General features: G+C 47.9%; 1 protein-coding gene across 1 annotated transcript in view; it reads left to right on the top strand.

Annotated features, from left to right (window-relative positions):
* Window positions 1–12,101, top strand: part of LOC310672928 (uncharacterized protein) — a 28,779-nt gene extending 16,678 nt beyond the window's left edge. The window contains exons 11-17 of the mRNA XM_083430612.1: window positions 1,645–2,064; window positions 5,747–5,998; window positions 6,179–6,201; window positions 8,037–8,152; window positions 10,065–10,091; window positions 10,754–10,780; window positions 11,105–12,101. Coding sequence (XP_083286738.1) covers window positions 1,645–2,064; window positions 5,747–5,998; window positions 6,179–6,201; window positions 8,037–8,152; window positions 10,065–10,091; window positions 10,754–10,780; window positions 11,105–11,841 — 1,602 coding nt within the window. The 3' untranslated portion in view covers window positions 11,842–12,101. The remainder of the gene's footprint in view (window positions 1–1,644; window positions 2,065–5,746; window positions 5,999–6,178; window positions 6,202–8,036; window positions 8,153–10,064; window positions 10,092–10,753; window positions 10,781–11,104) is intronic.
* The last annotated feature ends 678 nt before the right edge of the window (window positions 12,102–12,779 follow it).

The following is a 12,779-nucleotide window of genomic DNA, read 5'->3' as shown; positions in this document are numbered from 1 at the left end:
CGTATTTTTCGCTCTATTGGACGCACCGGACCATAGGAGGGGGAGAACAGGGAAAAAATATTTTTTCCTTGTTCTCCCCCTGTAAAACAAAGTGCGTTCAAGGTGCATTCACCCGAGCGTGTGGAGCTGGCGGTGGGGGGAAGCGCTGCCCGCTTTCCTGGAGAGGCTTTGCGCGCAGCCGTCCCCAAGCCAGAACAGCGAGACGGAACCCTCCGTCTCGCTGTTCTGGCTTGGGAACAGCCTCGCTAGCCTCTGCAGGAGAGCGGGGTGAACGCACCCCGCTGCCCTGGAGAGGCTTTGCGCCCAGCCGTCCCCAAGCTAGAACAGCAAGACGGAGCCCTCCGCAGCGCTCCGTCTCCCTGTTCTGCCTTTCGGCTTAGCGGCGCAGCCTGCATTCACTCTATAGGACGCACACACATTTCCCCTTAATTTTTGGAGGGGAAAAAGTGCGTCCTATAGAGCGAAAAATACGGTAAATGTAAAGGGACTCCTGACATTTGGTCCAGTCGCGGAAAACTCTGGGGTTGCAGCCCTCATCTCACTTTACTGGCCGAGGGAGCCGGCGTACAGCTTCTGGGTAATAATAATAATATTATTATTTATTTATACCCCTCCCTCCCCAGCCAAGACTGGGCTCAGGGCAGCTAACAAGCAATAATAAAAACAAGTTGTTTAAAATACAATTTAAAAAACAAGATTAAAATACAACATTAAAACATTAGGATGCAGCCTCTTCACAGGAGGAGAAAGGAAAAGGAAAGAGGGGGAGGGAATCAAATTCTAAGCCAAAGGCCAGGTGGAAGAACTCTGTCTTACAGGCCCTGTGGAAAGAAGTCAGATCCCGCAGGGCCCTGGCCTCATGAGACAGAGCGTTCCACCAGGCCGGAGCCAGTGTTGAAAAGGCCCTGGCTCTGGTTGAAGCTAATCTAACCTCCTTAGGGCCCGGAACCTCTAGGATGTTGCTATATATGGACCAGGAGAGGCGGTGCCGTAGGTATGGGGGTCCTAGGCCATGAAGGGCTTTAAAGGTCAAAACCAGCACCTTAAATCTGACCCTGTATTCCACTGGGAGTCAGTGCAGCTGGAAAAGCACTGGGTGAATATGGCAGAGACCCTGCGAGGAGCCTCGCTGCAGCATTCTGCACCCGCTGGAGTTTCTGGGACAGTTTCAAGGACAGCCCCGCGTAGAGCGAATTAAAGTAGTCAAGCAAAACTAGTGGCCAGCATGACTAAGCGGCTTCTAGCAAACCAGAGCAGCGCACGGAAACACCGTTTACCTTCCCGCTGGAGCAGTACCTATTTATCTACTGGCACTGGTGTGCTTTCGAACTGCTAGGTTGGCAGGAGCAGGGACCGAGCAACGGGAGCTCACCCCGTCGCAGGGATTCGAACTGCCGACCTTCCGATTGGCAATTCCTAGGCTGTGTGGTTTAGACCACAGCGCCACCGGTGTCCCTAAAACAGGCCCCATAGGCAGTTACGAATCCTATTCTTAAAAACAAACAAACCACTGATTGATTAAGGGGCTCCTGTAGTCTAGTTCTATCCAGCTAACACAACTCCCCTGGCTGTTCTAGAGAAGGAAACACGCAGTCTGCATTGGAGATCTCAAATGAAACTGATAATTTTGTCCTTATGCTTCAGGGGGAGGTAGCCATGGAAGCCGAGGGTGCCATTGAGGGGCTCCTAGAGGAGGCGACATGTTCCATCTGCCTGGAGTACTTCATAGACCCAGTTACAATCGCTTGCGGCCACAACTTCTGCCAAGCCTGCTTTGACCAGCTTTGGGAGGACCCCAATGTAGACTCCTGCTGCCCTCAGTGTCGAGAGAGGATCAAGCAAAGGAACTTCAGGCCAAACCGCCAGCTGGCAAATATGGTTGAGATCGTCAAGAACTTCCAGGAAAGGAAAGGATTGAAGAGAAAGTGGGAAGAGCCCCAGAGGCAGGAGGAGCCCCCGAAATGGAGGGATGGTCAGGCACCAATGGGTGTGGTTTGGGACCGGTTGCATGCTGACCAGGGCCACACTGCGTCTTCTATAAGCAAGATCTCCGTAAAATACAAGGTAAGAAATTGATATGGCAGGTGGTCCTAGGAAATCGCCCTGGCTCTTTTTTGGAGGGTTCTGTGCAGCCCTATGAGTTTTCCCTGGAGTAAAAGGTCATGCAAAGATTACGCAGGAGATGGATTAAGGATTAAATTTGTAGATTAAAACACAAACCTCTTATCCCATACGTGTGGAAGAAATACAAAAAGTAAACACGCTGTTTTGATTTATTTTTTTTAGCATATTAAGACACCTTTTTGCCGGTTATTTTTCTTGACTTTCCATAATTTATAACAAATTGTCTCCAAAAAAAATATTAAACTGACTGCCCGCCATGTCCCGTCTATTTTTCTCCCTTCTTTGCTGCTCCCAGTACAATAACTTTTCCAACCATCGTTTCAAAATACATTCAACCCATCGCCCTACACATCACCAATTACCTATGTGGCTTTTATACCTTGGTATAACCTGTCCTCAAAATAATAATTGAGTAAAATCCTCTTTTATCTATCCATAATAATCATTAATCAATTTTGAAATACTTCCCTCTGAATCCTATGGCATAACATTCCCTGCCTCTCACACCACCATCTCCCAGCATCACCCACCCCTCACATTTCGCCAAATTTAATCCTCAGTTTTACACTCAACCAGCTCATTAATAATCCGTATCTCTTCTCTGTCTGAAAATCTCAGAAGTCGTCATGCTGGTATACGCTGTGGCCCATCCTGTCCCTTTCACTGTTATTATTTCTAGCTTCAAGGAAGGAGGCTGATATAGTCTCAACAAAATCCAGATCTCCTTTTTATACTTTTTATTTGTGGTCTGCTGACCTCCTGCTTTGAGAATCCTTCGGGTGGTGATAAAGCGGGATATCAAATCCAAACTCCTCCTCCTCCTCTTCTTCTTCTTCTCCTTCTCCCCCTCTTCACCCACCCCCCTTGCAGAGAATGAGCCACACATTTTTAGTAAGATAAACAAAAAAAATGTTTACTTGCATTTCAAAGCAGGCAGAAAATACAAGTAAGAAAAATTACCAGGTACAGCGTACAAAAGTTGGCTTCAAAACAAGCTCTGTGTGTTTGGATCATTTTGGAAGCATGGTAGATAGTTTCCTAAGATGAAGGAGGAAGTATAAAATATTTTCATTTGTTACAGAATTCCGACCCAGAAGAGGCTGGGGAATGAGCGCACATAATGTCCTCTCTAGGAAGTTTTAGGACCCTCTGTGTACTGGCCCTTTGCATGCCGAGCAAAACATGCATTTGTGATTTGGCTGCAAACCCCACAAAGATGGCGCTGCTCTTCCAATTCCAAACAATGTTCTATTTCCACAGAAATTTCCTGCTGTTGTGTGCATCCCCCCCCCCCCCCCCCACAATTGAATATCTGGTTCTTTTTTAAGTTCAAGGGAGCAATACCGCTCGGCCAGAAGGGACCAGGCAATTGCTTCACAAAATAAAACCACAATCGGTCAGATTGTGAGAGCTGTAAGACTTCTGTAGTCACCTTAACCCAGGCATAGGCAAACTCTGCCCTCCAGAGGTTTTGGGATTACAATCCCCATCATCCCTGACCACTGGTCCTGTTAGCTAGGGATGATGGGAGTTGTAGTCCCAAAGCAGCTGGAGGGCCAAGTTTGCCTAGGCCTGCCTTAACCAAATGCTCAAGTCAATCGCTACAAGATGCCTAAAACCCATCACGGCTGGCATCAACTGGATCTCTGAGGTCATTCCAGATTTGGGGAGGTTCTGCATGGAACCCACTCACATATTTTATCCTTTGCAAATGCTGGCACTGGTAAGACAGAGACGCCACTTGGTCTGAAACACAAGGTTGGTGTATACAGGGGGAGCAGACAGTCCAGCAAATAGTCAGGTCCTAAACTGTAGGATTTTATATGTCAATGCAAACACGATATGTAAGAAATTTTGGAGAACTAGAAAATGCACTAGCTTAAGTTTTAGGCAAGGAAATCTAAGAAAACATGACCTGCGCAGGTGGCATAATTTGGTGATTGAATGAAAAGTACAGTCATACCTCAGGTTACAGGTGCTTCAGGTTGCATTTTTTTCGGGTTACAGACACGCTGAAACCCGGAAGTACCGGAACGGGTAACTTCCGGGTTTTGGCGGTCATGCATGCGCAGCAGTGCTAAATCACGCTTTGCGCAGAAGCACCGAATTGCAACCCGCGCAGACGTGCTGCTGCGGGTTGCGAACCTGCCTCCCGCACGGATCACGTTTGCAACCTGAGTGTCCACTGTAATGTAGAACAGGCCGTGATTGCAGGAAAAGTTAAAAATGTGAATGTGTTGCATTGTGTTAAAACAATGTGACACAGCCGTTGCATGCAAAGACTGCAGTGTTCAGGATTAAAATTCAGCTACAATTGAGAGCCAGTGTGGTGTAGTGGTTAAGAGCGGTAGTCACGTAATCTGGGTAACCGGGTTCGCGTCTCCGCTCCTCCAGATGCAGCTGCTGGGTGACCTTGGGCCAGTCACACTTCCTTGAAGTCTCTCAGCCCCACTCATCTCACAGAGTGTTTGTTGTGGGGGAGGAAGGGAAAGGAGAATGTTAGCCACTTTGAGACTCCTGAAGGGGAGTGAAAGGCGGGGTATCAAATCCAAACTACTCCTCCTCTTCTTCTTCTTCTTCTTCTTCTTCTTCTTCTTCTTCTTCTCCTTCTTCTCCTTCTTCTACAATTTAAGTCTTGCTGCCTCTTCTTTCTGAGATGCCTTCAAAAGATCTGGCAATGGATGCTCAACCCCACCTGAACTCTTTCACAAGGCCACCTAATTATATGCAGCGTGGATCAAGTTTCCCGGCTGTAAGGCAGTTCAGATTAAACTTAAGGCTGGGGAAAACCAACCCCAAAATCAAATCAATCCAAGAGGTAAAGTCCAAGGTGTAGGGTCCAGGTAAACGGTAAGAAAAAAATATGCTTTTAAGTAAAACTCTGAAGTCTTGAGCTCAACAGAGGCAAAGTAATTGGAAAAATAAAATGGGAAACGCCTATCTTGCCCAAGCAGGCTAGCTCAAGAATAACTATGAGCAGCATTGATCATGAAGAAGGGGGGAAATTCAGATACGTATTTACTAAAGGTAAAGGGACCCCTGACCATTTGGTCCAATCGTGGCCGACTGGGGTTCCGGCGCTCATCTCGCTTTATTGGCCGAGGGAGCCGGTGTTTGTCCGCAAACAGCTTCCGGGTCATGTGGCCAGCTTGACTAAGCCGCTTCTGGCGAACCAGAACAGCGTACAGAAACGCCATTTACCTTCCCGCCAGAGTGGTACTTGCACTTTGACGTGCTTTTGAACTGCTAGGTTGGCAGGAGCAGGGACCGAGCAACGGGAGCTCACCCCGTTTTGGGGATTTGAACTGCTGACCTTCTGATCGGCAAGTCCTAGACTCTGTGGTTTAACCCAGAGTACCACCCATGTCCCCACATATTTACTAGTATACCAGTAAAATATGTATTGCTGTCCATTCGGGCCAGAAACCAACCAGGACATTTTCCCATTAAGTGTCTAACATAACCCACATAAGCTTTTTCAGAATACAAGGCCACAAAGGGAGTGTGGATGAGCCTCCATCTGTTGTTGAGATGCATAGTTAAAGTCACTGGTCCTAAACTGACCCTCGGTTGACTCTTATTTTCCACCTCTGCACTTCCTTTAAAATCTTTCCCCCCCCAGGCACAGTTAGAAGCGGAGAAGCAGAAAATCAGATCCGCCTGCCAGAGAATGCAGGTATTTCTCCGGGCGAAACAGCGTCTCTGGCTAGGTGAGCTGGGAGATCTGGAGAAAAAGATCTGGAGGAGGGGTGAAGGAAACTTTGCCGAACTCTCTGGGGAGCTTTCCCGACTCAGAAACCTGATCGTGGCGACGGAGGCGAGAAACGGGCAGCCATCATACCACGTCTTCCAGCCCCCGAAGGAATCCCTCCAGGTGAGGCTTAATGCAAAGGCGACTTCCAGGTCTCTTGAATGAAAAAGAAAATGAACCTGGGTCCATCCATTTCTTTTTCCACAGGCCGGTGGGGGTGGGGAATTCTCAGCAGAAGGGAAAACAGCCCAGTGTTTTCTCCTGCCTGAGTAATTGACACCCGTTTATCTTTTTATATTTCAGGACATCAGGAGAGCCTTAACGAGGTATGTGGCTCTTTTTCTCTCTCACACACCCTTTCTGCTTTCATGTGGAAGAAATTTGCTCCCTTTGGTGTGTTTCTGGAAAGCAAACGATACTTTTTCCCTCAGCGTTGCGTGAGGTTCATTTCTTTGCTCTTTTAATTTGGCCTTTCTCTCCCCAATCCCCTTTCTATCTAGCCTTGCTCACACTCTTCTTCCTTTTTCACCCCCTGGTTTCGTCTGGGGGGCGGGGATCAGATTTCTGTAAAACAGGCCCACATAAAGGCACTCTGGAGTACAGTCGGTCGTTAGAAACCATTTCCTTCCAACGGCAGTAGATGAAGGTTCTGGAGTTTTATTTCCTCCGCAAAGGGTGACTTTTCTACAGCCTCACAATCAGATGCCCTTCAGATACCTAGGAGGGGGTAGTGGTCTTTTTACGTTTAGACTTAAAGGTAAAGGGACCCCGACGATTAGGTCCAGTTGTGACCGACTCTGGGGTTGCGGTGCTCATCTCGCTTTATTGGCCAAGGGAGCCGGCGTACAGCTTCTGGGTCATGTGGCCAGCATGACTAAGCCACTTCTGGTGAACCAGAGCAGCGCACGGAAACGCCGTTTACCTTCCCGCTGGAGCAGTACCTATTTCTCTACTTGCATTTTGACGTGTTTTCGAACTGCTAGGTTGGCAGGAGCAGGGACCGAGCAACGGGAACTCACTCCGTCATGGGGATTCGAACCACCGACCTTCTGATCAGCAAGTCCTGGGCTCTGTGGTTTAACCCACAGCGCCACCCACGTCCCTTCACCTTTAGACTTAGTCCTCTGCTATACAGTCGTACCTTGGAAATCGAACAGAATCCGATCTGTTCGACTTCCAAAATGTTTGGAAACCAAAACGCAGCTTCTGATTGGCTGCAGGAACAAAGTCGTTCAAAAACCCGGAACGCTCACTTCCAGATTTCAATTCTTCTGGGGCTGATTTCTTCGGGTGCCAAGGCGTTGGAGATCCAAGGTACGACTGTACTCGAGATCCTTTTTATTGAAGCTGCCGTGGAAAGAACATGCAGACCTATGAAGTGCCTGCCCTGCCGCTGGGCAATCAGCCCCTGCTTTCTTCTGCGCTGGTGTTTCCATTTTGGCCAGGCCAGGCCCACCTGCTCTTATACCTGTTGCCGCCTGCGGAGTAAAGACTCAGGTCGGCAAAAAAGGGGCGCCTGCAATGTCCGGCGACTCAGCACTTTGAAGCCCTGCAAATGCACCAACGATCAGCCGATTGCCTTCTGTGGCGAACATCAGATTGCCTGAGGCAAGTGTGGGAGACTGGGTCTAGGCCAGTGGGCCAGGTCTTTACCTCTCCCCGCCCCCCATGACCCCATTCTGGCAGGGGGGGTGGCCCAGGCCACCTGCCAGTCACCTGAGATTGATAGGCATGGGACTCATTTTCACCTGCACAGTGTGAAATTTAACCACGTGTGTGCCATCAGCTGGTTATTGGGGCTTCAAAGTGCTTTGTGTGGCCTGCTTGCACCCAAGTAGCTTAACTGCACACGACCTCTGTTGATGTTTGCTTCATCCTTTGACACACGTGTTTTGTTCTCTACGCTGGGCCTTTGCTTTTCCCTTCCCTGCAAGCTTCCTAGGCAATTTTTATAACCAATCTAGATGGTTCTTCTCCAGGGTGGACTGGTGATAGAGGTGGAAATATAGGAGGCTGTCCCAATTCAGGATGAATTTGACTGGATTAGGAGCAGTTGGCTCAAAAGATCTCAGGCCGCGAAACGGTAGCTTAGGGCACCTTCCCGATAAGTAAGAGCTGTAGTCTGCTGCTGTTATTTAAACGTGTCCGCGTTCCCTTCCAGGTGTGAGAAGAAGGCATCTGAGCACGAATCGGACCTTTCCCACTGGTGGGACGAGACGCTCAAAATCGCCGTGGAGAAAAGTTCTGCGCTGGAAAAGGCTACGGAGAAGTATAAAGGTACCACCAACAGCATAGCAGGGTTTGCTTTACTTGGTAAACACAAAACACAGTTGCTCCAAGAAGGCCTCTCTCTGAGTCCAGAGAGGGCTTTCAGCTTTCATAGTCCTTGCTTAAAGTGCAAGTTCAAAGCCCTGCAAGTTTAGTCTTCTATTTCTTCTTCACATGTCTTTCCATTTCTGTCTTGCAACAATCCTTCTCCACAGTTCTGCGCCACACAGTACCACAGAATGCTGTAATTGGAGCTTATGGTATAGGCCAGAACTATGTGCCCGGCCACACAGGAACAGAGATAAGACAGCCATGAGTATTCTGCAGCTGCATTGTGGAAAGAAAAGCATTTTGTACCAACTTACGGAGAATTAACTCACTCCTTAACCTGTCCTACCCTATGAGATTCCGCAGAATGTCTGAGGAGACATCTCAAAAAAAATCTTTTCCCCCTTTGGTTCCGCATCAGCAGAGAAGCAAGGTTCTGCTTATAATATCATGGAAGCCATTTTGAGGAGGAAAAACTGGTGTATAAGTGACTTTACTTTTAAAACTCCCCCTCACCATTCCATTCCGAAAGCTGTCCGTTTTTTGTTGAAGAAGAGAAACTTTCAGAGCCAGGCCCACCTTATTCTGCAAGGAGGGACATCAGAACACAGTGTTTCTCCTAGTCAACAAGAGATCGAAGCAACATCATTTGTTTGGGGAACCTTAAGTATAAGTGAAAATGCACCCGATTTGCGTGGAAAGTATCACCTCTTGCTGCTTCAAAGTCCTCTTTGTGACTTCCCTTTCATCTCCTTGCCGTTAACCTGGCCTTCAAATTTAAGCAGCAAAACATTGCAAGCAGCATAATCTTAACTTTAAATCGGGTGGGGCAGCCCAGGGGCCACGCTCCCTTACGGCCATCTTTCCAGAGGCAAAAGCAGGCAGAGCAATGAATGTTAATCTTGCCGTTGGTACAGAAGGCTAGTTTCCACACACCTTCGGGGATTCTTTTCTAACCATCCCCCAGACATGCTGGCAGGCATGGTCAGAGTTGAGTGGCACATTCCAGCCAGGCAAAAAATCTAGATGAATAAATAATAATAATAATAATAATAATAATAATAATAATAATATAATTAATTTATTATTTATACCCCGGCCATCTGGCTGGGTTACCCCAGACACTCTGGGCGGCTTCCAACAAAATATTAAAATACTATAGTCCGTCAAACATTAAAAGCTTCCCTAAACAGGGCTGCCTTCAGATGTCTTCTAAAAGTCTGGTAGTTGTTCTTCTCTTTGACATCTGGTGGGAGGGTGTTCCACAGGGTGGGTGCCACTACCGAGAAGGCCCTCTGCCTGGTTCCCTGTAACTTGGATTCTCGCAGCGAGGGAATCGCCAGAAGGCCCTCGGAGGAGGACCTAAGTGTCTGGGCAGATGACTAGTAGAGGATGTGTCCTGCAGAGATAGAGGCCTGGAGGTGGCTGCTGTTTTTAAGCTTTGGACACAATGAAAACTTTCCTGTGCTTCCAAGCTTACACAGGCAATTAAGAAAAGGTGTTTCTGAAATATTTGATCTCTGGTTTCAAGTACTAACCTGGTCTTCATTGTGTGTGTGTGTGTGTGTGTGTGTGTGTGTGTGTGTGTGTGTTTGTGTGTGTGTTGTTTATGGTTGGAAACTGCTTCGGCATTTACCGTATGGTATAGCAATCTACAAATATTTTTATAAGTAAACACAAAAAAGTGCTGATGTAATAGCACAGCCCTATATGTGTCTACTCAGAAGCAAACCCCACTGTATTTAATGGCATCTCGTTTAAGGGAGTGTGGGTCTACAACCTGAATGTGAAAGTACTGAGATTTTTTGTTTGCAAAACAACTTCTTGTATATGTTATCTGATTTATTTCCCCCCGTCTTTTCTTCTGTATCAGCGTCTCTGGAGCAAGTTCAAGACACAGGTAATTCTCTCAGACATTTTTGATGGAAGATGGGTGTTTGAGGGAGCCACTCAGCTGCATCTAGGAAACCATTTGTGTGGTCCATGGGGGGAGGGGGACTTCCCACAGCAATGAATTCCAACAGAAAATCAATTAAAATGCTAAATTTAGTTGCACTTTAATGTGAGGTGTTTTTATTGCACCTACACACGTTAGGATAGTCCGGCTTTATCAAAAGATCCCAGGGTGTTGTACAACATTTTACGAAACCTAATACAAAGCATAATGACAGCAGAAAAGCATAATAATATTATTAACAGGTCCCTGTCCCCCCTGAGCTTTAACAGACCATAGAGTATTTAATGGTCAAAAGCCTGTGTAAAGAGGAATGTTTTTGCCTGGTGCCTGTAATGATGGCACTAGGTGAGGCCCCCTTAGTGAAGAAAATTATCTTGGAACGTGGAGATCACACGGGAAAATAAAGTAATCCATTTCATATCTCAGAAGGTGGTGGGCTTTCCTTCCTTATTTAAGCAGAGGTTGGATGGGCACCTGTCATGGATGCTTTAGTCGAGATTCCTTGAGGGAGGGTCCCTTCTAACCCTACAATTCTTGGAGAGGGTTTGTTTTCGTTTTAGTGCCAATCTGTCTCTTAACTTGTCACTCTTTCCTCCCTGCAACAGCTCCTCTGATGCAAGACCTGAACAAAGGTAATTCGGGGAATGATTTGGTGGGAGAGACTGGATGGTTCTTAGGACCAGAAGAGGGCTGAAATGGGTAGAGTAGCAGCAGGCTTGACGACGAAGGCTTAGTCTCAGATTGCTTGGGGGGGGGGAAACGCTGGAGAGGAGAGAATGTGGGGAGGTGGGACTTTCAGTCTTGGCAACAGATCCATGGAGTAAGACCCTAGCGGGGATGAACTGCTGTGTTCATTAGGCTGGACGCCCTGCCAAGCCTGCGCAGATTGTGTGATTTACTTCCGTCTCGCTCCTGACACCGCCACCCGGCATCCTCTCCCCTCTTTTCTCCTGCAGTGGATGTCACCCTCGATCCAAATACCGCACACCCTTGCCTTACCGTCTCTGAGGATTTGAAGAGTGTGTGGTGGGAGGTGGAGAAGAAGAGGAAGGGGGGGAAGAAGAAGAAGAAGAAGAAGAGCAACAACAGAGGGGCGACGGGGAACCTCCCTGACAACCCAGAGAGATTTAACGGGGAGCTCTGTGTGCTGGGCCAGGAGGGGTTCACGGCAGGGAAACATTGGTGGGTGGTGGAGGTGGAAACCTGGGGGAGGACAATGTGGGCCGTGGGGGTCGCCCGAGACACCATGAGGAGGAAAGGCGTTATCTGCACCCATACGAACGAAGGGGTGTGGGCGATAGGGAGGTTTTCCCGCAGCCGATCTACGCCTTGCCAGTTCTTTGCTTTCACCTTCCCTACACCGACGCCTTTGGCCTTGGCGAAAGATCCCCAGAAGATCCGCGTGTCCCTGGATTACGAACGGGGTCAGGTGCAGTTTTCTGACGCCGACACTGACAGTTTGATTTTCACCTACCACACGGGGTCGTTCTCTGAGGAGAAACTCCGGCCCTTTTTCCAAGTGAGGAGCTGCGGGGCCGCTTTGAAGTGCTGGCCTCGGAGCCCCGCTGCCGTGAACGGAAATGATAACGCCAGAACAGCGACGGGGAACCGGTGGTTCTCGCATGAGGTTGGACGCCAACGCCCATCAGCCGCGGAAGCGTTCCACATTGATCAGGGGTGGTGGGAGTTCTGATCCTGCAACATCAGGGAGGTTTCCCCGTTCCATTAACAAGTTTATGGTTTCAGATAATTTTTCTTGTCAGTTTCTTAACCTTAGTTAAGCCGGGGGGGGGGGGGGCACAGTCTAAATGGCAGGGTTTCCAGTTCCTCATCGCAGATCTTGGAATATTCCACCTGCAAATGATGTAGGCTGGTTTTAGAGTCTTCCTTGTGTGGATGTACCTTTGAAATGACCATTTATTGAGATAAAATAAAATAAAAAGAGGAACAGGTCCTTTGTGTTACACAGAATGATTCAGCAGATTCTGGCCCAACCACAGTTGCTGTGTTGAGTCCCCACCCCCCAACCCCACTTTTGTGTGATTTATAGGCACAGAAACCCTGTCAGGAAAAAAATGAACCCAGCCAGGCAAAAATGTATAAAAAAGAGAATTCCTGTATGCCAAGAATCATGTTTGGGGCAAGGACTCTTGGTGAGAACCCCAGCAGATATTTAAAGGTAACAAAATATGCAGCAAGGTGAAATGTGAAAATATATGTTGTTACACCTTTAAAATAAACCATTCCAAAATTTCCCTCTTTCTCCAGCCTAAGAAAAGGCCAGACGCTTAGCAAGTTAAAGATTAGTTTACTTACAAACTCTTCAAAGGTCCAGTTCATGTGCTTTTCCAAACACCAGTCAGGAAAGTTGCACAGGCAGTAAAACAAGTTATAAAGTGGTGAGACTTCCTAGGTTATTGGTACTGGAGTGGCTGGTGAGAGCCATGTTGTGGAGCAGCCAGCTCAACTCTCTTCACAGCCTCAGTGGAGGTAGGCTGGAATACAACAAAAAGTTTGATTACCTATTTTCTCCCAGTATGAGGGGACATGACTGTGGCGATCACGCAGGGTTCCCGGATGTTTGACGGTCTATTGATCCCTGTGCCCGCTTTCCTGCTGCCATCAAACCGT

This window comes from Podarcis tiliguerta (assembly GCF_965153285.1).
Source record: "Podarcis tiliguerta genome assembly, chromosome: 2".
Classification (NCBI taxonomy): domain Eukaryota; kingdom Metazoa; phylum Chordata; class Lepidosauria; order Squamata; family Lacertidae; genus Podarcis; species Podarcis tiliguerta.
Note: the sequence above shows the minus strand (reverse complement) of the source record. Positions and strands in the feature narration are given on the sequence as shown.